This window comes from Hipposideros armiger, unplaced genomic scaffold, assembly GCF_001890085.2.
Source record: "Hipposideros armiger isolate ML-2016 unplaced genomic scaffold, ASM189008v1 scaffold_569, whole genome shotgun sequence".
In the NCBI taxonomy this organism is placed as follows: domain Eukaryota; kingdom Metazoa; phylum Chordata; class Mammalia; order Chiroptera; family Hipposideridae; genus Hipposideros; species Hipposideros armiger.
In genome coordinates this window covers 6,260-31,924 of record NW_017731919.1, presented here as the reverse complement: position 1 = coordinate 31,924, position 25,665 = coordinate 6,260, and the positions used below count along the sequence as shown (strand labels likewise).

At 40.0% G+C, this 25,665-nt stretch overlaps 1 protein-coding gene across 2 annotated transcripts in view; it reads right to left on the bottom strand.

The window, feature by feature from the left end:
- HIGD1C (HIG1 hypoxia inducible domain family member 1C) overlaps positions 1–14,279 on the bottom strand; it is a 25,429-nt gene extending 11,150 nt beyond the window's left edge. The window contains exons 1-3 of one of the 2 annotated variants that reach the window (XM_019623896.1): positions 14,201–14,279; positions 13,342–13,443; positions 7,752–7,886 (exon numbers count right to left, since the gene is read on the bottom strand). In XM_019623896.1, coding sequence (XP_019479441.1) covers positions 7,752–7,886; positions 13,342–13,435 — 229 coding nt within the window. In that variant the 5' untranslated portion in view covers positions 13,436–13,443; positions 14,201–14,279. Of the gene's footprint in view, positions 1–7,751; positions 7,887–13,341; positions 13,558–14,200 lie in introns of those variants that run through there. The other variant, XM_019623895.1, reaches the window with a different exon arrangement.
- Positions 14,280–25,665: the final 11,386 nt, after the last annotated feature.

The window sequence follows — 25,665 nt, the reverse complement described above, 5'->3', positions numbered from 1 at the left end:
CTCTTCTGAGTGTGAGACCCATCCATATATATTCATTGTACTATATGTAGTATTTCCACATTCCATAGGGTGGTGGTCTCCAAACTTTTAAATGGTGCGTAAGTAAATACATTGAGTATGCCTCTCAAGATGTGCATTTATTTATAAACAGTATAAATGTACTATGGTCATCTATTAGTAAAGCTTTTTTGTTGTTAAGATAAAAATATTTCTTCCCACATCCCCATGGATCTCCTTATACATCTCCTAGGGTATGGGTACTCTGATTTGGAGACATCTGCCGTAGGCATCTCAGTATAATGTAAAAGTAAGAGTTCAGGTTCTGGAGTCGATTGCCTATGTGATTGTGAACAAGTAACTTAGCCTCTTCGAGCCTCAGTTTCCTTATCTGTACAATGAGATAATAACAGTACCTACCTCACAGGGTGTTGTTGTTTAATAAAGACTTTGTCTGGTCTTTGTTCAGAGTTCCTGGTATAGATCTTCTGAAATGCTTGGAATTTCCCAAGTAATAGAAGTATCTTTGTTCATGAACCCCTTAGGTCATACCTGAATTTATGCTAATGATATGACTCATGGTGGGCTCTTAGATAGTTTCAAGAGTGGCTGGTCAGCCAGAAAGACCAACCATGTGACCAGAGGGTTTTTAGACCCCTCTGGAGGGAAGTAGGACTGGAGATGGAATTCAGTCATGTGGCCAGTGATTCTAGCAACCATGCTTACATAACGAAGCCCTAATAAAAGCTTTGGACACTGAAACTAGGTGGAGTTTCTTGGTTGGTAAACACATTGATATGCTGGGAGGGTGACATCTTCAATTCCACAGGGAGAGGGCATAGAAGCCTTGAGCATGTGACCCTCCCAGACCTTATCTTATGTGTCTCTTTTATTTGGCTGGTCCTGATTTGTATCCTTTATAGTAAAACTGTAATTATAAGTATACTGCTTTCCTGAGTTCTGTAAGTTGTTCTTGTGAAATAATCCAACCTGAGGGAGTCTTGGGAACCCCTGAATTTGTAGCCAGTTGGTCAGAAGTGCAGGTGGCCTGGGGACCCCCAAAGGCTGGTGTCTGAAGTAAGGGCAGTCTTTTTGGGAACTATGTCCTTCAACCTGTGGCATCTGATGTGAGTTTCTGGTGGTTAGCATCAGAGTTGAATTGTATGGCAGTATACCAGGTGGTGTCAAAATAGGTATTAAGATTGAATGAGGGCCAGCCAAGTGGCTCAGTTGGTTAAGAGCTCACATTCAAGAGTGCGAGCTCTGAGCAACAGGGTTGCCGGTTCAATTCCTGGCCCAAGCTGAGCTGCCAACAGGTGGCAGGATGTCTCAGCTAAAAAAAGGGAAAAAAAATTTAAATGAGACAATGATATAAAAAGCAGTTAGAGTGGCTTGCACATCATAAAATACTCATTAAGTGTTAGCTATTATTGTTTTGTCCAATATGCACTCATCCTCCTACCAAACCTGTTCTTTCTTCTTTCTTTATATTAGAGAAAGGCAGACAGACCTTTTCATCTGGTTGCCCAAACCAGAAACCTAGGAATCAGCCTTGATTCCTCTTTCCTTTCGCCAATCACTTAGTTGCCGAGTCTTCAATATTTCTAGAATCCATCTCCTCTCTATTTCTACTGCCACTGCCTTAATTCAGATCCAATTCATCATCTAACTTTAAAGTCTTTATTTTCTCCCCTCTTTTGCAAATCTCTAATCATTTTCCTTTTCCTCTTGTTTTTTTTTTCATGGTGAAATATAATATGCATGGAAAATAGTACATAAAACTTAAATGACCACATTAACAAGTAGCTGTAGAGCGAACACCTGTAATTATGGGTTAAGAAATAGAATTATGCAGGCATCCTAGAAGCCTTCCAGGTTTCCTTTCCGACCATATCCTCCTCTTTTCCATAGGTAACCTCTCTTCTGAATTTTCTGATAATAGTTTTCTTCCTTGTCTTTGTAGTGTGACCATCTGTTCAGTGTCCCTAAACAAACAGTTTCACATTGCCTATTTCTGATCTTTCTATAAAGCAGGCATCTTTCTAAACTACATTCTATGTCACTCCCCTGTTTAAACTCTTTGCTGGCTCACTTGTTACTCCTCAGCTCGCAACCATAAAAATTTTGGGGGGATTTGTTTTATATCAGTTTAGCTAAGCTTTAGCTCTATTTTCCAGAGTTCCCTTCCCTGCATAGTTCTGGGTTGGTTTGGCTCATGACACCTTTTGCTTGAGACTGGAAGGTGAATGTGGAAGCAGCAGCTGCTGGATCCTTTTTTACATTTGGAAGGCTTGGTGCAGGGCCACGGCGCTATTCCAGCTGTGCATGTTGTTTATCTGCTGGCGCGTATTGCTGTTGCTGGGCAGCATTCTGGTTCACAGAGCCTTCAGCTCCTTTTGCATCTCCTCCCTTAGCTTCTCTGGCTCCCAGGCGAGGTGTAGATCAGCTCCATGATAGACGGTGCGGCTTCTACAGGTCACAGCATAATCAAAGTTGGAGTCAGTAAGAGCCTGACTCAAGTTCCTGCTTGTCTTTGTGGATTCCCTTACATCCTTGCAGATTCCGGTTTATTTCTCCTTCCCAACTGCTTCCTTGCAAACTTCAAGCCCCAGCACGAGAAACATAAGCAATAAGCCTAACATGGAAGGTTTAATCAGCTCCCCAAATTGTTTAAGGTCATAGTTCTATAGTAAGTCCCTTCTTATATATCATCTCTAGTAGTTTTGCTTCTTGGATTGAACCCTGACTGATAACAGCATTTGGTATCGGAAGCTTCTAGAGGCACATAGCCATGAGGATTATCAGGTCTGGGTTCTCTGGAATTGGTTCTCTGGTCTAATTAGAATTTTTTAAATGGCTATTTTCCCCCCAGTGGTAAAGAAGATGCTACTAGCATTCCATGGCATACAATAGGAACCATTTTTTTAAATAATTGCCTGTAGATACCTTAATCAGGTGCCTATAGAAAGCAAGGCTTTGGGTGATCAAGTATTTACTCCCATAGAAAATTTAATGGAAATAAGGAGTATCATAAGGTGGTTTACTTCTAAGTGTATAGGAGAACTTGGGAAAACAAAATGATAGGCTTAGGGCTTTTCATTCCTAGCTCAAGGTCCTATGAGGGACCTGAAAGCTTTATGATTTTCCAGAAAGAAAGCCTTAACTCTTGTAGTCCTGAGGCTGCTGGTTTTTATTTATCTATCTATCTATCTATCTATCTATCTATCTATCTATCTATCTATCTATCTATCTATCTATCTATCTATCTATGCCATCCTGCCACCTGTTGGCAGCTCAGCCGCAGCTCAGCTCAGGCCGCGCATCAAACTGCTGTTGCTCAGAGGTCGCACTCCTGAGCAAGCTCTTAACCAACTGAGCCACTTGGCTGGCCCTGAGGCTGCTGTTTTTGAAAAACATACACAGGAACTAATCTTACGAGTGGCTAATCACAACACAAATTAAATTCCCAACCTCACAAAGTCTCTTATGTTAAAATTAGGGCATTGCTTTGGAAGGAGTGGGACCCTGACAACAGCGATGGAGACATATGGGCAGATTTCAGTGAAACTGGATCCCTGAACCCCTATATTTTACTGAGACTCCTTTGCCAATAGAAACAGCCCTTCCATCCGTGTCTGAGAATGACTGAAACTCGGACCAAAAGGAAATCTCCACTAAATGGAATTGAAATGCCAGAACTTCCTTGGTATACTTGTGTCACACTGCAGGGAGGAGGGTGAGGGCTGTTGGCATCTAGTGGGTAGAGGTCAGGGATGCTGCTAACCATCCTGTAATGCAAGGGCAGCCCCACAACAAAGAATAACCCAGTCTAAAATGTCAATGATGCTGAGACTGAGAAACCTTGCCATGGAGGAAGGTATCCAAAGGCTTAGGGAGATTGGAATGTTAGAGTAGATTTATCCTGCTCACTCACCCCCTAAATGTATCTACTCCTTTCACCAAGGCTGGGACAAATGCATTTGTGAAGGGAGCCCTGGTGTCCCTGCAGAGTTTTATGGTGACTATTTTCTGTCAGCCAGAAATGACAGTGGGAACTGCTGGGCTCCCTGAATTCAGTGGGAATGATGAGGTCCTGTGGCGGCAGGGGTCATGCAGCAGCATTCACTTGACAAGGACGACGAAAGCATGGTTACTGTAATGAGCAGCAAAGTCAAAGCAGTAATCAGAATAGCCTAAGCCACCAAGATCTTTGGCATTGGCTAATGGATTGTGGTGTCACTAGCGTTGAAAGTGGTGGGCAGCGTATACGCAGAAAAGCTATCGGTTTGGTGAACAAGTTGACTGGAATCATTCCAGTGGGGAGCCATGGCCCCTCAACCAATTCTCGGATTTTAGTCAATTCACAGACCCAAAGTCCCTTGAAGAGGTCAGATCTCCTTAAGGAAAAACCCTGTTACATAGCCCCAAATGTAAGTACTATAAATACCCCTTCTGGCCTTCCCCACAGGGACCTGTGGTCATTCAACAGGGTGCCTGTGTGCGAGGAAGGGGAAATAATCACATTTGTGGGAGGTTGTGAAATATTGGTTCTGAATGGATACTAATGCCTGGATAATTAGTGTGGTCTACCGGTCAAACTAGGGGTTTGTGGAGGTCACATGGTCAGTGGAGTTTTGCTGTAGGTCTATTTTGCAGTTGGCCTGGTGGTCCCTGAACCCACCATATGCTATATCCTCAGTTCTGGAATGTGTAATTGGAATAGACATACTCAGCAGCTGTCAGAATCCTCGCATTGGTTCCCCAGACTGTGGCATCACCACACCAGTCAAATAACCATGAAGAGCCAAAGTGCTTGCTGAAGGCAGAAAGGGGTGTGACTGAATACCCCTATGATATGAATACATTTTTGTTTATATTAACCAATTTTTTTTTATTTATCACTTCCATTTACCTACCATCCAATATAAGAAGTATTAATAGTAGTTAATGTTATATCTCAGAATTTAAGTCCCAGGATATTAAAGAGGAATGTGACTCAACTCGAAGAGAAATCAACATCACCCAAAGATGGATACAGGGATTTTGTATCTTCCTGTGGGAGAGCATTAGCATGTTTTTGTTATACAAGAGACAGTTGATTTTGCCATTTCTTTATATGAAAGCTAAGTCTATTAAAAGAGGTGTATATGGATGCATCCACACCTTTATGTTCCCAGTTACTCATGTACGGCTGTGCAAGTGGGACAGTAAAGAAGGCGGATAATAAAAAATGGATTCGTCTGAAATACGGTGTTGGAGGAGAGCTCTACAGATACGCTGGACCTCCAGAAAGATGAACAAGTGAGTCCTTGAGCAAATTAAGCCTGAAACATCGCTAGAGGCAAAAATGACAAAATGGAAGTTTTCCTATTTCTGACACATCATGAGAAGGCAGGGTTCTTTGGAAAAGACAATAATGCTGGGAAAAATAGCAGGCAGCAGGAAAAGAAAAAGACCAAATATGGGGTGGATTGACTCCATAAAAGAGGCCATAGACATGAGTCTGCAGGAGCTGAGCAGGGCTGCTGAGGACAGGACATTGTGGACACCATCCATTCATAGAGTCATTGGGTCAGAGCCCATTCAGAGGCACGCAACACAAATGCAGGGATGCCAGGTCAACAAGGGGTGGACAGTGATGGATTTGTATTGTGTCAACTTAGATAAACTGTAACTACATTTTCCAGAATTCCTTTCCTTTTGTTCCCCAAGTTATTGCCCAAGAGACATTTTACATGAGATTTAGAAGGCAGAAGTAAACAGGCCACCAGAATCCTTTTATATTTGGGTGGCACTGTTGCAGCATATTTTTGCTTCTCTGCTGACCCATTTTGTTGGAATGGGCAGCAATGAGGAGTGCAGCTACTGTGGCTCCTGCTCAATTTCCTCTTTTACCTTCTCTCACTCCTTGGCCAGGTTCGTGTTTTAGTCCCAGGATAAAGGCCATCAGCTTTTTCTTTGTCACGCCCATCATCGATTTCAGAGATGGTGAGAAATTCTTAAGGGTTCCAGGCCATCCTGTGTGTTCCAGCTCATCCTTGAAGGTTCCAGATTTTTCTTGCTTCTGCCACATTACAGGTATCTTTTCTTTCTAACCATTTGACCTTCCCACTTCAGGCCCCATCTCCTGATATATAAGTAAGAGCTTCCCAATTACATAAGGCCAAGTGCCTATACTAAGCCTCTTATATATTACTACTAGTAGTTCTGCTTCTCTCGGAAAACACTAATTGATCCACCTACCATACCGAACTATGTAGAGTTCCACCAACGTGCCATGCTCCTGTGCCTTTGTTATTTCCTCTGCCTAGAATGCTGATTTCCTTCTCTGTCTACTTAATTCCTCCACCTGCTTGACTTACCTACAGTTTACATCTTTAGAGAAGCCTCCCCTGGGCTCTCAGCCCTAGTTAAATGCCCCTCCTGGCTGCTTGGGCTTCCACAGCAACGGTACTATCTCTATCATAGTACCTATGACTTTATATTGTCTTCCATTCTTGGTCTGTCTCCTAAGGAGACAACCCTTTGAGGGGAGGGACTGAGTCTCGTGTCTATCTCTCTAGACCAGCTCAGTGCCCTGCAAGTAGCAAGTGCTCAATAAATGTTTGCTGAATGATGAAAATGAGGACTGTAACTTTGTACTAAAGTTTCTTGTATTGTATTCCAGACTCACATGTCACAGACCATAGTAATACGATAATTACTGTATAACTCCCTATGTGCAAGCCCCACACCCATTGTTCCATAGTTCTAGACTTACTCTTAGGCTGATTCTACCCTGCACAGCATAAAGGGGAGCTAAGAACATTGTGACTTGTCCTCATTAATGTAGACGGAAAAAGAAAAAAGCGATCAGATGATTTAGGTCCCAAACTGGACTTCTTGTTAGAACTACCTGATTTAGCTGTTGATATTAACCTGAATTAACTAGATAATTGTATATCTGTTCTCTGGATTTGACTGTGTAAACGTTGCTTAATTTATAGACTAATAAAAATAAAGATTTGCCTATTGCTAAAACTTGGAATAAAAGGAGAACAAGGATATTGTGGACTCTGAAAATGTTTTCTTCCCAGTTAAACTACTTTAGCAATTATATCTATCTACTGTTCAAACAGGCTGGGAGCTATGCTGCTCTTAGCTGAGCAGTAAAGGCTAGGATCTATAGCTACTGCTTTTAGCTGAATTATATAGGGTATGAACTATTCGCTCCTCCTTTTATTATAGAGGATAACAGAACCCATAACGTAGTTCTCTACTGTTTTGTTTTTAATTGAGGTGTAATTGACAAATAACATTATATTTCAGGTGTACAACGTAATGATTGGATATTTGTATATATTGTGACATGATCTCCACAATAAGTCTAGTTAACATCTGTCACCACATATAGTTACAGACTTTTTGGTCTTGTGATGAGAACTTTGAAGATGTATTCTCTTAGCAATTTTCAAATATGCAATACAATATTATTAACTATATCACCATGCTATACATTACATGCCCTAACTTCTTTATTTTATAACTGGAAATTTGTACCTTTTATCTGCTGGGTTTTTTTTCGGTGCTTAAAATATTCAGAAATTAACCTATAATTTGGCAGCAACCTCAACCAAGTGAAGATCATTGTTTTTCTTACCATTCCTCCTCCATTATATCACCTTGGCCCAATAGTCATCATCTAATATGAATGGATAAAGTAAATACAAATCCTCAAAGACAGCTGAACACAAGATACAAATTAAGCAGGTTACCTAGAGTCACAGCTCCCACAACAAACCCTTGGGCAGCAACTCTCATGTGAATAAGATGAATGGACATTTTCTGGCCTCTTCTGTACTTTAACTTGTAAAGACCATAGGCCACCACAGTCATAAAGCCAGCCATCCCTGTGGATCAAAAAAGGAAAGGTTATATCAGTAGCAGGCTAGAATTCCCGTGAGCTTAGAGAGTTGAATAAAAGACGGTCCAGAGGATCAGTACTTGGAAGATAGGCAGGCAAGATACTAAAGAATACTTTTAAAAAGAACTATGCCTGGGCCGGCCGAGTGGCATGTTGGTTAAGAGCTGGCTTGGGACGCCAGAGGGCCCTGGTTCGGGTCCCACATATGAGGGCCAGTGACACTGCCCTCTACCAAAAAAAAAAAAAAAAAGAACTATGCCAGATTTGATCTATGAGACTTAAAAATGGACCCATAACATTCATGGATTCAATATTTGCAGTTTTGCCTACTCCCAGAGAAACCTGAAGCACGTAGTGTAATTTGTCTAGTCGTTTCTAGTTTTCCTGAGGCATGATTTCAAATTGTGCATGCTGCAAGGCTTTTATTTGGGGCAAGTCACTTAGTGAGTGAACCAACCAAACATTCCAGCTTTTGAATATTTGACTTTACTCCTCTCTACTTGTTATCAAATAAGGAGTAAATCTAGTAAAGTGATAAAAACTTGAATCTTCTATAAAAAATGAGACATTAAATTAATGAGAGATGAAAAGGTATGAATATTTGCACAAGAAGTATGCATCTCTGGGAAGAACTATGATTCTGGAAAACTCCAGAAGCCCATACAAATATTTCTCTATTCCCTACAGATGTTAAGGGAGAATATACTGCTGTGACAACCAAGAGTCTGTCTATGCAATTGGCTCTAAAACAGAAAACTGATCAACTGAATAGGAAAGTTTCTAGAAACATTTAAAACACTGTGAGAACTTAATCCATGACAAATCAAAATATCCAAATAATAAAGGAATAATTATTTAATAAAAATCATTAGTACAATTTATTGGTATAGAGAACTAGCTTGGATTTGTATCTCACACCAGACCCTACAAAAAATTTCTGGATGGAGGGCCGGCCGAGTGGCGCGATGGTTAAGAACTGGCTTAGGACGCCAGAGAGCCCCGGTTCGGATCCCACATATGAGGGCCAGAGACACTGCCCTCTACAGCTCAGATGCTGAACAACAGCTCAACCTGGAGCTGGGCTACAGTGAGTCGCCGGCGACGGTGTAGGCTGCAGCCCCTGCTGCAGTGGGTTGCCATGGGCTACCATGTGTAGTCAGCAGCCAGCGTGAGCGGCCAGCAGCTGCAGTGAGCGGCCGTCCAGAAGCCGGCGACTGATCTGCCTCACCCGGGAAGAGCGCAATGATGGTGCCAACTTGGGCCAGTGAAGCAACGTCCTCCACAACTAGACTGAAGAACAAAATGACAGCAACTTGTCTGTTCCCCTTCCCCCAATTCCCCAGCATTGTTCTCATCCCCCCAATTCCCCAATAAAAATCTTTAAAAAAAAAAAATTTCTGGATGGAATTAAATATAAAAACAAAAATGTCAACAACAAAAACTAGAAGAAAATAGAATAGTATGCTTATAACATCTAAAAGAGGATAAGGTATCCCAGACAAGAAAAAAACTAAAGGAGTTCATCACCACCAATTATTACAAGAAATATTAAAGGGACTTCTTTAAGAAGAGGGAAAAAAACATAAAAAATATGAATAATAAAGTGGTAATAACTACATATCTATCAACAATTACTTTAAATGTAAATGGACTAAGTTCTCCAATCAAAAGACATAGCATGGCTGGATGGATAAGAAAACAAGACCCTTACATATGCTGCCTCCAACAGACTTACTTCATTTTGAAAGACACACAGACTAAAAGTAAAGGGATGGAAAAAGATATTTCATAAAAATGGAATCAAACAAACAAAAGCTGGAGTAGCAATATTTATACCAGACAAAATAGACTTTAAAACAAAGGCTATAACAAGAGACAAAGAAGGACCTAGTATTCGCACTTCTGGGTATTTATCCAAAGAAACACAAAACACTAATTTGAAAAAGACATATGCATCCATATGTTCATTGCAACATTATTTACTGTAGCCAAGATATGGAGGCAACCTGGGTGTCCGTCAATGAATGAATGGATAAAGAGGAGGTGGTACATAACATAATGGAATATCACACAACCATAAAAGAGAATGAAATCTTGCCATCTGCCACAACATTGATGTACCTAGAGGGGATTTTGCTTAGCAGAGTAATGAGACAGAGAAAGACAAATAACAAAATAAACAAAACAGAAACAAACTCATAGATACTGAAAACATTTTGATGGTTGCCAGATGGGAGGGAGGTTAGGGGAATGGGTGAAAGGGGGAAGGGATTAAAAAGTACAAATTGGTAGTTACAAAATGGTCACAGGGATATAAAGTACAGAATAGGGAACGTAGTTAATAATATTGTAATAATTATGTATGATGTCAGATGGGGATTAGATTTATAGGGATGATCACTTCCTAACTCATATAAATGTGTAATCACTATGTTGTACACCTGAAACTAATATTATATATATCAACTGTAATTGAACAATAAATTATTTAAAAAATAAAAAAGGGTATAGTAGACTTAAAATGACAAGGACAGATGCTATATTTTGACATAAGAATAAAGAAAACTTTTGCATAATAAAAGTGTGGGCCTATATTTTGGGTTCTCTTGTTTATCCTATTGATCTATGCATCTATCCCTCCATCTATACCACATTGTCTTGATTACTGTAGCTATATAGTAAGCCTTAATATCAGGTAGGGTGATTCCTCCCATTTTATCCTTTTTTTTTGTTTGTAATCATTTTAACATTCTAGGAGTTGTGCCTTTCCATATAAATTTTAGAATAAGCTTGACCCAATATTCATCATCTAATATGAATGGATAAAGGGGATTTTTATAGGAATTACCCTAAACCTATAGATCAATTTGGGGAGAATTGACATCTTTACTATATACTGAGTCTTCCAATCTGTGAACACAATAGTTTGTACATTTATTTAGGTCTTTGATTTCTTTCATTAGCATTTTGTAATTTTCAACATACAGATTCTGTCCATATTTTCTTAAGCTTATACCTAAGCATTTACTTTTCTTTGGAGTGATTATAAATGGCATTATGTTTTTAATTTCAGTTTCCATGTGTTTGTTAGTATATAGAAATGCAATTAATATTTATATAGGATAGCAAGTTTTGATTAACCATGTTGGCACATGTATATCTCTATAGGTGGGTGAGGTTATATTTATTCTTTTAGGCTCCATTTAATAAGTGGAGATAAGAATCAATAAATAATAACATATATATATATATATATATAGTTTATAGGCTCATTAGCAATAAATGAAATGGATATAAAACTGACAAATGTATAAAAACAGCAAAAACAACAAATGATGATGGTAGGCACATTTGAGAAACAGGTACAATGCTGAAAGCTCTGTAAGTTTAGCTAAATCTTTATGGAAAGAACTCTGGAAATATATAATAAATGGTATTAAACTGAATGTGCTTTCTGACCTGGAAATTCTACTTTTGGAAACATACTCCAAGAAAATAAGCAAAAGAAAAGTGATGAAGTTGACACAAAAACTAAAATCAACCCAAATGGCCCAAACAGAGGAAAAACTGCCATAGCTATAAAAATATTAAAATTATAGGAAGTACTAATACACAGAAATGTACATAAGAAATGTTAAATGAAAGAGGCAAGAACAAATAATCTATCAACACAGTTTAAATGCATATAATGTATGCACAGACCTTAACAGTGATCATAAGACAATTTTAAACAAAATAAAAGATTATAATGATGGAAGTTGTTTAAGATAACAAAAATGTCTTGTAAATTATCTGCACAGGACACTCCATTCTATAGGAAATACAGATATTATTAAAATAACAATAGGCTAACAAACTATTCAATAATATATACTCAAATTTTATCATTATTTTTCTAGCAGAAACTTGGTTCTCTTCCTTTTTCAAACCAAGATTCTGTTCTCACTTAAATTGGTTTTGTGTTTGTTTTTTTTTAGAGATTAAAGTCAGAACCTTGATACTGTTTTCCATATAGTGGCTCTGTAATTTGTATATAATTGAATTTAGCTGGAAACACTTTTATCTTTCTACTTTAATCACCCTAAATGTCTCTGGAAAGATAATTTAATTTATGACAGTCACAGTGATTAATCTCTGTTCATTATTGTGATCTTTTCAAGTGGCATTGAGTTCTTGAATTGTTTTTCTAGTCTAAAAAGCTAAGGAAGGTGAATAAATCACTCTAAAATTATTTGTTTTCATTTCTTGTGGGTGCTATTATAAGTCTTAATCAAATTAAATGAAACTTCCAAACATAGACCATTACTATAAAGTAAAATTTTGATTCTTGTTGATATGTGTATAATGACACTTAGGAGTTGCTAGATTTGCAGTGACAATGGAAACATATGAGTTATACTTATTTAGAAGGTTTTTATGAAATTAATCATGAACTTATGTAAGTCTGATTTAAATAAGTTATTTTAATAGTTTCCAGACAAAATTAATACAAGGAAAGAGGCATGGCTGCAGTCTATAATGCTTAGGGCAGCTGAAGCATCCAAAAAAGAAGAAAGAGAAAACTTAGATTTTAAAAACATAATATCAGTGCTTAGATTTTGTGGGGTTTAAAAAAAAAAATCCCACATACATGTAGGATTTGTTGAAAATATGTGTTGGGAAAAAATAAAGAGACTAAGACTCCAGGCCTAATTATAATACCACTTCTTTAATCTAGAGATTATTTAACCATCAACCTCAACATCTGGAACACATCAGGAAGCCAGGAAAAGGGCCACTGAACATGAACACCACCAAGTTCATGCTCTCAAGGGTACAGGTAGGCCCATGTCATTCTGAGCTTCTTAGTCTGAATTGACTCAGTCCTTTTAAGCTGGGTATCTAGCTTCTAGCGCCAGAGAACATCAGAAGCAGAAGTGTTGGATATTTATTATTGTTTATTATTTGATATTTATTATTTATTCTTCCATTATTGTCGGACAATAATGGAAGAAACAGAAAATCTATACATATCAGAAACAGGAACTTAAAGGTTGGAGTCACTTGGAGAACAAAGAGACATACATCTCCATAGTCCCTAACAGACTTTCAGTCTGCTGCTGCTGATCCTGTGTCATCACAAAAAAGTTAAGCCCATTCAATCAATTCTATTTAGGTTGGCTGGGAACTAGTAATTTTAGGTAGGCCTCGAATGAAGATGGGTGAAATAGAATAAAATCTCATGCTTCATACTAAGAATAGCTAACAGTTATCGGGGATTTACCACATACTAGAAACTGTTCTGAACGTTTTTACTTATGCCTAAAGGGCATCCCCTAAGCTTCAATTATCTGAAAAAAATTCTATATAAAACATTTTAACTCTCAAAGATACTGGGTAAAGAAAACAGGAACGTGTTATTACAAGCAGTTTTCTTGTAACCAGTCAAGGCTTGTACTTACCTACAGGAACGAAGGGGGAGTCTCTAGATTTCCTCATCAGTCGGGATAATTGGCCTTCGTCCTCATCTGCTGACCACTGGTTATCTGAAGACATTTCTTTCTCTAGTAACAGTAGGGGATAATGTGGTTGCTGTGAATCATTAAAAACAATCCATTTACCCTCTCCCAGTGTACTCTTCATTATGTGTTCTTCTGTCTTCATTTGCTTGACATGCCTGTCTGCTCAATTGAAATAAACAAGACAGCTTTCCTTCACCCTTTTCATTATAGGATCCTTTCATTTTGTTTGGAGGGGTGTAAAAGAAAAATACATAAAGAGAGGTAACGATAATCAGATTCCATGAATACAGAGTGAAAACACAGGTCATAATTGTGTTTTTCAGCCTCTTTTCATGGCTCAGCATTTGAGATCATTGGGAACTCCAGAATTTCTTCCACAAATAGGAAGAACACAGAGTTTCTTTTACAAAATATCATTTTAAAGAACAATGGCCATGCCAACATAGGCAAACATACATCCAGATTTACAGGTAATGGGAGAATGATCACTCCAATTCTGCAGTATGTTCAGAGCATTATAAAATCAATTATAATATCAATTATAAAATCATTGATATCTACCAAGCACCTACCCTGTGCCAGGTGCTATGCTAGACAATGGAAATCATCTTCCTTGTCTACACAGGATGAATGAAGAATCTTGCAAGAGCAACTATAATCACAATCAACATATTTAGCAGCATCTGTGTGTTATCTATTTTCTCACTATTGTCACCTCAAAATTCAGATACATTGGCTTCATCCTACACACCAGCTTTCATCAGAAAATGTAACCCGGTAAGTGGCAGAAGCACAGTACCTTTGGCGTACCCCACCACCTGACGTCTGTCTCCTGGTGTTCCTTGAGCAGGCAGCAGATCACAGCAGGCTTTGTAAAGCTGGGACGCATTTACACTCAATTTCCAGCTAATTGATAGATAATGGAAGAGCCTGGACACGCCCCTCCCCCAGGAGGAGTGGCCGGCTGGTACTGGCCGAGGTTTCCACAGCCCCTGCTGGAAACAGCAACACCTGGACCACAAACAGTCTTTTAAAGACAACAGTAAGGAACCATTGCAGAAAGTGGGCACTGGTTTACAACACTGAGTTTGTGGGTGGAGGTGGGGTTGGCCACCTGAGGACAAAGATTCTTGTCTTTTAGGAATGTGCGCTTGTCAGAAGGGCGGTCCATTGCGGCCGGGATCCCGGGCTGGGGAGGGGCGAATCGCCCAGAGTCACCTGGCCGCTGAGGCCTTCACACCTGCAGCCCCTGCAGAGCCTCGAGCTGCACGTGCGCCCCACGTGAAGGGTATGATGTCACTGCGCCCGCGGCCAATCAGCGGGCAGGGAGGGCGGGGCGGCAACGTGCTGAGTGGGCCCGCGGCCCTGAGCTTGCGCGGGGTGTTTGAGGTTCCTGTGTTTTCGGGGGTGGGTGGTTTGGTGGTCGCTGCTAAGCTTCTGTTGTGACTGCGCGCCTTTGGGCACCCTGAGGCCTCGAAGTCCTGGCTCACTGCCTCCTTCCAATGGCAGCCGCAAAGACCGCAGGATGAGGGCGGAGGACCAGGTAGCGTACGCGTTTTTTTCCTTATAACTGCTCATTTTTAAATAATTTCAGCCTTACAGAAAAGTCCCTTGAATGGTACGTACAAAGAACTGTATGTCTGGCACCCAGATTCTCCTTTGTTAATATTTAGCCACATTTGCTTTATCATTTTTCTCTAGAGATGATTCCTTCCTTCCAGTTGTTTTGTAAAATGTCTCTCAATTTGGATTTTTTTTCTGATGTGTTCTCCTAGTTAGATTGAGGTCATGCATTTTGGTCAGAATACCATAAAAGTGATATTATGTTCTTCTTGGTGTGTAATATCAGGAGGTACATAGAGTCAGCTTGTCTGGTGATAGTAACTTGGATCCAGTATTTATGCTGATAAATGTCTAAACTAGTTCTCCAGGGGGAAAAAGCCTTGACTTGTAACACTTACCGATTTCCATGGTGCACGTACTCCCACCATGCTCAGTTTCAAGCTGCTGTAATGTCATTACTGAATACAGAATTGGGAAGAGATGTGACTTTCCTGAGTTGGTGTGAGTCAGCCCTAGCACACCACTGCTTTGGTCCCCTGGATTAAGGTGATGTCTGCAAATTTTAAGTAAAGTTACTATTTTCCCCTTTATAGTTGGTATTATGTGAGGAGATACTTTCATATTATACAAATACCCTGTTATTTATTAGACTTTTATCCATTAACTTCAGCATCCATGATGATGGTTGCCTGAATCAATATTATGTTTGCCAAATGGTAATTTTCTAAATCCATCATTTCTTTTCTATTTTTTAGTTGGCATTCTACCATAAGAAATTGTTTTATTTCCTATTTAATTATTCATTTATATCAGTTTGAACTCACAAATTTATATTTTATTCAGTAGTTTATAATCCATTACTATAATTATTTATTTTTATGGCCAAATTGTCCCAGATTTGGCCCCTGCAGGCTGGTTCTTCTGTCCTATTGACATGACCCCAGCACTCTTCGAACAGTTCTTTCTATCCTGGCATAGCACGTTGTTCCAGGCTGAGCTTGTTCTCTTTCTCCTGCAGCCCTGAAATCAGCCATTTCTTCCAGGAGTCCTGATTCATTTTATTGGAGAATTGTACTTAGAAACCAAGTTCTGGGCACTAGAGGTGCTTGTTGTTACTAGAGTATCATTACTTCTAGGCCCTCTCAGCAGACAGAGTGAGGATTTACATCTATGTCTATATTTTTATTCCTAAATATCTGCCTGTGTTAACACCATCATTTCATAGTAATATCTCCAATTTCAGTCCAGCTCCACAGGGCTCATTCTCGTCTTCCCCTTTTCATAGTTGTGATTCCTTTCTCTGTGAGAGACTTGACTCTCTCTATCCTCAATATATTTATTTAATCAGGTCCTGCATAATGACTTTTTGGCCAATGATGGAATGTCATACTTGTATATGACTGGGGTCCCATAAGATTATAATGGGGCTGAAAAATTCCTGTTGCCTAATGACATCATAGCTGTCCTAACATAGTGCAATGTATTGCTCATGTGTTTGCGGTGACGCTGGTGTAAGAAAACCTACTGTGCTGCCAGTCATATAAAAGCATAGCTCAGTACATAATACTTGATAACAATAAATAAACAACTATGTTACTGGCTTATGTATTTACTGTACTATACTTTTATTATTTTAGAGTACACTCTACTTCTAAAAAAAAAGTTTGCTGTAAAATATGCTGCATTACATAGGTAGCTGCTTCATACGTCTTGTGCTTGCCTTGCGTCTCTTCATTGCATAATTTTCTCTTGCGCTTGATTTAGTCTCATGTAGTTTTGAACAGTAACATGCTATATAGGCTTGTAGCCTAGGAGCAGTAGGCTGTACCATAGAGCCTAGGTGTGTAGTAGGCTAGACCAATGTAGGTTTGTGTAAGTGCACCCTGATGTTACCAAAATGATAAACTCACCTAACGAGGCATTTCTCAGAACATATCCCCTTTGTTAAGCTGCGCATGATTGTATTTGCTTAACTGTAGAATATACAAAAATAGTTGCAGAATTTTTAACCTCCACCTCTGTGAAAAAATAACCCTATTAAATATTTTTATAGTTCTTTTTGTCAGAAGGAATACGATCAAAATACTGTCTTCAGATCATTTGGAATGAAAACATATGTCCGCACAAAAAGTTGCACACAAGTGTTTGCAGCATCATTATTCACAATAGGCAATAAGTGGAAACAACCTGCTTATTGTGATATATAAAATGTATGTATATATGTCCATACAATGGAGTATTATTTGGCCATAAAAAGAAATGAAATACTGATACATGCTACATTATAGATGAATGCTGAAAACTGCTGAGTGAAAGAAGCCTGTCACAAAAGACCACAAATTGTGTGATTCCATTTATAGGAAATGTCCAGAATAGGCAAATTTATATAGAGAGAAAGTAGTTGAGTGGTTGCCTAGGTCTACAAGACAGTGGGGGAAAATAGGAAGTGACTACTAACAGGTATGGACTGTCTTTTTTTTTTAAGATTTTTATTGGGGAATTGGGGGATGGGAATAGCGCTGGAGAATTGGGGGAAGGGGAACAGACAAGTTGCTGTCCTTTTATTCTTCAGTCTAGTTGTGGAGGATGTTGTTTCACTGGCCCAAGTTGGCACCATCATTGAGCTCTTCCCAAGCGAGGCAGATCAGTCACCGGCTTCTGAATGGCTGCTCATGGCGGCTGCTGGCTACACATGGTAGCTTATGGCAGCCCACTGCAGCAGGGACTGCAGCCCACGCCGTCGACTCACGGCAGGCAGCCCAGCTCCAGGTTGAGCTGTTGTTCAGCATCTTAGCTGTAGAGGGCAGTGTCACCGGCCCTCATATGTGGGATCCAAACCGGGGCCCTCTGGCATCCCAAGCCAGCTCCTAACCAACGTGCCACTCTGCTGACCCTGGACTTTCTTAAGAAGGGGTGATGAAAAATGTATTAAAAATAGATTATGATCATGTTTGCACAACTCTGAATATATCAACAACTACTGAATTGTATACTTTAGGTAAATTTTATGATATGTGAATTAAATCTCAATGAAGCTGTTTGGAAAAAAGCCACTACTTGTAGTTTATTTTTTTCCCCCTGCATCAATGTGGTTAGTATTCATTTGGCAAACACGTGTTTTTTGTTTTCTATTTTAGGGTTCCCCCCATTCTTAATTTTATGTTAGACATTCTTTTACATATTTTGTATAAAACATAAATATGGTTCCAAAAATGAAAACTATTCAGAGGGTAATGTGTCACTTCTCTTTCCCTTTACTTCTACCCTCCCCCACTCACTCACTATTGATAACCAGTCTCACTAGTTCTTGGTTTATTCTTCCTACATATCTTTTTGCAAAAATGAGCATATATATATATATATATATATATATATATGGTTGTGTTTTTTTTTCTTATTTACCCTTCCTTTTTACAGAGAAGATACCACACTACAGTTTTATCTAACATAGCTTTCTTTTACTTAATATGTCTTTGAAATTAGACCTCATCTCTTCATGGAGCACTTGCTTCCTCATTCTGATTTACAGCTGCATAGTGCTTCACTGTGCCAAAGTACTGGTTTACTCAAATCCTTGTATGTATGAGCATCTAGCCTGGAAACATTGCAAACAATGCTACAGTGAATAACTTTGTGCATCTATATTTTCACATTGTTGGAAGGGTATTTTCAGGGTAAATTCCTAGAATTGGGATTGTTGGTCCAAAGGTAAATGCAGGCATAGTTTTGCTAGACATTGCCAAATTCTGCAAGAGAGCTGTAAGAGTTTGCATTCCTACAGAAGTGTCTGTTTCTCCAAGCCCTGCCCACCAAATGTGTTGTTGGGCGTTTGAAGTCTTTGTCAACCCGATATGTGAGAAATAGTATCTCACAGTTTTAATTAGCATCTCTTGGGTTGTGAGTGAAATTGAACATATTTTCATATTTATTGCATATTAAAAAAATTGTGTTAGGTTTCATAATTTTAAAGTTTTGCTGAGTTTGGGGAGGGTTGGAAGATAGCCTCAGACTCATCAAAGGATCCTGAGTCAAGGGATCATATGGGAAGGCTCCAGAAATAGAAATTTTATATTTATATATATATATATATATATATATATATATATTTTTTTTTTAAGATTTTATTGGGAAATTGGGGAAGGGGAACAGCCAAGTTGTCCTTCAGTCTTAGTTGTGGAGGGCGCAGCTAACTCAGCTCCAAATCCAGTAGCCATCAGCCACCCATTGGCAGCTTGTCAGCAGCTCGCGGCAGCTCAGCTCAAGGTGCTGTGTTCAATCTTAGTTGCGGCTGGGCGGGAGTCAAACCGGAAACCTTGTTGTTAGGAGCACGTGCTCTCACCAGCTGAGCCATCCTGTCACCTGTTGGCAGCTCAGCAGCAGCTCAGCTCAGGCACAGCTCACTGGCCCATGTGGGAATCAAACCAGCGACCCTATTGCTTAGAGCTTGCACTCTTAACCAACTGAGCCACTTGGCTGGCCCAGAAATTATAATTTTGACATGGGGAAACTCGTTAGGGACAAATGTGAATTATCCTATAAAATGCAGCCTAATTTTCTTTTTGAAACCTAGAGTGTAGAGACAGCATTTTGTCCCTTTGTATCCCTCATTCAATTCTTCCCACAGCTATTCTGCCATTCCACACTGTTCTCATCTTACTCTATGTTAGACCAATTTGGTGCCTCATTGATGGTCCCATTATCAGTTACATATTTCCCTTAGCCTATTGTTCTTTTTCCAGTCTAGCTGATGTAGTGGGCAAAAATAATGCCTCTTTTCCCACTCCCAGAGATGTCCACATCCTAATCCCCCAAACCTGTTGAGTGTGTTGTTACATGGCAAAGGGAAATTAGATCCACTGCAGATGGATTTAAGGTTGCTAACCAGCTGACCTTGAGATGGGAGATTGCCCTGGATTATCTGGATGGGGTCAGTGTTATCACAAGGGTCCTCATAAGTGAAAATGGGAGGCAAGAGAGTCAGGTCAGATTCAGAGAGAGATTTGAAGATGGAGGAAGGGGTCATGTGCAAAGGAAACAAGGCGTCCTCCAGCAGGTTGGCAAAAGCAAGGAAACAGATTCTCCCTAGGGCCTCCAGAGAAACAGCCTTGCTGACACCTCGATTATAGCCCAGTGAGACCCATTTTGCACTTCTGTCCTCCAGAACGGTAAGACACTAAATTTGTGTTGGTTTAAGCCACTAAATTTGTGGTAATTTGTTAGGCAAGGATATAAGAGGGTAGAGACATAAAATTGGGGATAACAGCTCTGTTGAAATCCTACAAAGGGAAGTTTGTAAGAATGAAGAGGACTAAGGATAGAATCCTGGGGCAGTAGAAGGCAGCAGGGAGTGGAGATGGAGCAGCTAGAGAGAGCTGAGAAGACTCACGAGAGAAAGATGCCCAAAAGCCATGGAGGTAGAGGAAGATCTCAAGAAGAAAGACCAGAATCAGACATTACCCAGCTCATACATGGGCTGAAGCCTTCAGATTTAAGAAGCAGGTGATCAGTGGAGAGAGGAAAAGAAGGTAGTAATTTCAGGGGAAAGCAAAGCTAAGATTCTGGGGTGTTGTTTTGTTTTAACTAGAGGAGGGTGTAGTGGATTTGAAGGTGTTTGAACACAGGGGAAGGAATTGCGGGAGAGGGGGAGAGTGAAGGTGCAAAAGGAGGTGACTCCGCAGAGGAAAGACCTGAAAGAGATGAATCGGGGCTCACCTTGCAGAGCCTGGGAGGAGACCTCAGCCTTAGGTCAGGAGAGGGACCTGTGAGGTTCTTAAATTTCCATTCTCAGTCAATGGCTTTGAGTCCATTTTTTTTTTTCCTTTCTTCCCTGTGGAATGAGTAGTGACGTCATCTGCTGGGAGGAGGAGAATGGAAATGTGTTTGGCCTTTGTGGTCGCCAAGGGTAAATTACAAGATTTCTGAGCAGCACTGAAAGTCTAACTTGGGTTTTGCACTTTCTCCTCAGAGGAAGCAAATGGCTAGGAACTTAACAAAGATTAACTGAGTGCTGCAGATACAAAGAGAATTAAGACAAGTGCCCTGTCCTTAAGAAGCTTTGAGTCAAGTAGAGGAAACAAACGAGTAGAGCAACAATGAGTGTACATTGAGAAGGCAGGAGGAAGAGGCATGGGCCTGTAGGAGCAGAGACAAAGGACCAACAGAAAAGTTCTTTGTGGAGGAATGGGATGTTTTAGAGAACTAGTAAATTTTAGATGAAGATTGAATAGGAGTATATCAGGCAGAGAACACAGTTTGTGGAACGGCACAGAGGCAAATGGCCCAAACAGCACAATGTGTAGACCACGAATGGGAGTGGCTTGAAGAGGATCCAGTTACCAGGCCAGGGGGGGCCAGATCACCAGAGCCTTGCATTTTAAACTGAGGAGTTTGAACTTGAATCTGAAAGCCATGAGAAGCCATCAAAGGATTTCAGTAAGTGGTTTTTCATTTAGGCTCTGGGAGCAGCATAGAGGGAATTGGAGGGAATCGGGCTGAGGCCAGTTAATGCAAATAAGGAGGGATATGTACAGAGGTGATGGAGGAAAAAGGAAGGCATAGTATCTGTGGGAGGTGAGAGAGAGAAAGCTAGGTAGACGTCCTGGTTTTCAGCTTGAAGGACAGTGACCAAAATTGTGTTGCCATTTACCAAGATAGAAAAAAATACAGAATAAGAAGATTAGGGGGGTAAAGGAGACCCCATGGTTAGAAACTGGCAAATTTGTATGGCAATAGGAAAAGTAAATGTGGGCCAGTGATGCTGCACCCTCTACAGCTAAGAGGGTGAACAACAGCTCTACCTGCAGCCGGGCTGGCATGAGTCACCCGCAACAGTGTAGGCTGCAGTGAAGCTGCAGTGGGCTCCGTAAGCTACCGTGAGCGACCAGCAGCCGCCATGAGCAGCCATCCAGTGGCCAGTGACTGATCTGCCTCACCCGGGAAGAGCGCAATGATAATACCAACATGGGCCAGTGAAGCGACGTCCTCCACAACTAGACTGAAGAACAAAAGGACAGCAACTTGTCTGTTCCCCTCCCCCAATTCCCCAATAAAATCTTTAAATAAATAAATAAAATTTTACTCAGGATTCCAGAAGGGCTCCTACCCAGATGAATAGAAGCAAATAAAAGCACAAAAATGTAGGCTGACAGGTTCACAATTTATTAATACTGTCCACATTCTCCTATGTTTCCTTTTCAAATTTGGGCAGATGGAGTTGTGTGTATGGGCAAGCAATTTGGTGTGTGGCATCATTTATATTTATAAATAAATACACACAACAAATTATGACAATTAAGTTCGCGAGGCCATCCTAGAAAAAGTGCTACATACCTCATTCCTGAATATCACTAAGGTCACCTTCAAAGTACTCCCCTTGGACTACTCCCCTTAGTCCACTCTTCAAAGCAATTTTGGAACTCTTTTTCTGGAATGGCCATCAGAGCTGTCGTCATATTACCCTTGATGTTCTGAGTGTCATCAAAATGTCTTCCTTTCAATATTTCCTTTATCTTTGGGTAAAGAAATAAGTCACTGGGGGCCAGATCAGGTGAGTAGGGATGGTGTTCCAGTACAGTTATTTGTTTACTGGCTAAAAATTCCCTCACTGACAGTGCCGTGTGAGCTGGTGCATTGTCGTGATGCAAGAGCCAGGAATTGTTGGCAAAAAGTTCAGGTCGTCAAACTTTCTCACGCAAGCTTTTCAGCACTCCCAAATAGTACACTTGGATAACTATCCCACTGGTACAAATTCATAATGAATAATCCCTCTGATATCAAAAAAGGTTAGCAACATCATTGGAACAAGTTTGCGAACTTGTCATAACTCATATTTTAACATGGCAGCTTTGCTTTTTTAAAAAACGTTTTTAGATTTCTTTGTTCCTAAGTTTTGATAGACAATAACATTGAAAAAATGCTTTCTCTGGTATCAGTTAATAATCTGTTCCCATAACCTGAGAGGTGAGATAAACACAAACTGAGTGCTGCTTCTATTACAGTCTTAATACCACCTGCTTAACTCGACAAGTAAAATGGGAGCAAAGACTTGAGGGATTTATTTTTATTTTTTTAAAGATCTTTATTACAACATAGCTAACATACAGTATTATATTAGTTACAGGTGTACATCATAGTTATTCAACAGTACCCACTTAGTACTATACACAGTTATTACTGTTATGGCTGCTCGCTCACAGGTTGTGAATGAATTCATGAGGTAGGTACAAATACAGAAGGGAGATTTAAAGTACGAGGAAGGTCGCCTGGAAACTACTATCTCGAGTCTTTGTTTCGTCTGAAGTTTTATAGTATTTTCTAACCAGTATGCAAATTGCTTCAGCCTGTAATGGAATCTTCTGTTGAGTTCTGCTTTGCTCACTGGGGTGGGGGTAAACTATGGTTAAACTGGTTATGCAAGCTTTGCATATGTTATGTAGATTTAAGTTGGAGCCAGGAGTGGATCCCATACAGATGTAAAACCTCTCCCAAGTCACAGGGCCAGCCCTGGGCCCAAGTAAACAGAACCATTGAAACTGGTCTGCATAGTAAATGTATAATATATATAGTAAATAGAGTCATTAAGGTTTAGTAGGAGGGGAGGGAGGCAAAGAAAAGAGAGAAAACTTTCAAAAACTCCCAAGCTAAATTACACTTGTTAAATCGAATTATACCAGAGGTCCAAATCTCAAAATAGAAGATATAGTGCCACCTTTACAGCCCCCTGTCTTATCAGTTACCACATTATTGATTATATTCCCTGTGCTAAAGAAGTGATCACCATGATAAATAAGTCCAGCAACCATCTGACACTGTACCATGCTATCACAATATTATTCACCTTTTTCTCCCTTTTTAAATTTTTCAGTTTAAGTTAACATTCAATATTTTATATTAGTTTCAAGTGTATAGCATAGTGTGGATTTGAGGGATTCAGAAAAGCACGTCTACACCCATAGCACTCCATGTAGAAGTTATTTGCAGCAGCTGAAGCAGGTGCATCTCACGTCGGGGATAAACTTTTTATTGTTAGGTGCAAAAAAGAGAGCTTTACTGAGTAATTTTTTTCATGGGAGATTTTAAAAAATATATATACTGAATCTCCAGAAAACATTATAGTGTATAACAACCCGTTTGATTGGAATTCCAGGACCACATTTGTAGATGGAAAATATCTTTTCTGATAGAAAAATAAACACCATCCTGTCCTCACAAATGTTTACGGAGATCGAGAGCTGACCAGAGTGAGGGGCTGTGGGAAGACGCTCCCGTGCTCATCACTAACAATTACGTAGTTTACAAAGCACCATTTGCATTTATCTCATTTCATCCTCACAAGTATCCTAGGAGATGGCGGTGATTTTATCCTTGTATGCTAAGTGAATAAAGTATCAGCAAGATGCCATGATGAAATTTGGATTAAAATATTCTGACTTCAAACCCCACTGGACCACAAAGCTGGGGAAACTGTTGATGGGGCAGTTGACAGATGGCCCTAAATGCAGAGTTAAGCGACTTAAATTCAATGTTATGCTGAGTAGATAACCTTTGTGATTTTGAGTTGTGAGAATGAGCACATTAAACTGTTTGAGAAATTATGAGCATGAAGACAGGGGTGATGGAGGCATGGAGGCCAGTGTGAAGCATTTTCTGGAATGAGGGTTATGGTTTGGATTAGATACTGTTGCCTGCCTAGGAAGCCACTTCTTTGTACCCCAAGAGAGTTGTTTGCTGAGCTTCTATTTTCCCCCATGTTATGTTAATGGGGGTGAACTGAGTGAAAGGACGAAGAAGATTAAGTTGCAAAAGGAGTGTTTTTCTATTACTGTATCCAGATGTACTATCTCCCCCTCACCTTAGAGCTACTTTGCTGTCATATCCTTGAACCATGCAGCCACAGACAAGTTCCTACATAAATGGTTTGTCATTGCAGCCACCCCCATTTAATCTATACATGTGGTCATCCAGGCTTTGGTTCTTAGACTAAGATGGTGGCTGTGCACATGCAGCAAAAGTGACCAACTGAGAGCTATGTAGAAGCAGAGGCAGGGCTTGATGATGAATTAATCAGTAAATGTAATACTGTTTCAGCACCTGCCATGTTTTCCATGTAGAAGAAGGTCAGAAGAGATCGGTAGGGTGAAATCATACCAGTGGGCCTTAGTGAGTGCTAAGAGATTTCTCAAAGAGGAAGCTTCCTGAAATAGCCAGTGAATGCTTTCTAGAAGGGTATCACTTTATATGGTGCTTGGAAAATAATCATAGGTATGGAGGAAGTTGGAAAGAGTTGCTTACTTAGGTAAGGACTCAGTGAATTCTGTTTTTGACATGTTAAATTCTAAATATCAAAGGAATGGCCAAAGTGTGAGGTTTTTCACTCCGGTGACAGTTCACAGCCTAAAAGTATTAGAAAGGCTGAAGGGTTTGAACACAGATGGAATGAGTCTTAGGGGACCATTTACAGTGAAATGGTGGAGGAAGGTGGAGACAGAATTATAGGGACTTTGATTCTGAAGACCTTGTGAAGCAGTTGAGTGTTGTGGGGAGGCCTGGGCTTCCGAGGGAGGTAAACTATATGGGAAGACCACTGGGTGGCCTTGGGCAAGTCACAGAACTTGCTTTGTCATTTGTCAGATGCAGATAATTATATCTGCCTTGTAGAGTTATGAGTACTATATAAAATAATTGTGTAAACAGTTGGTGCCT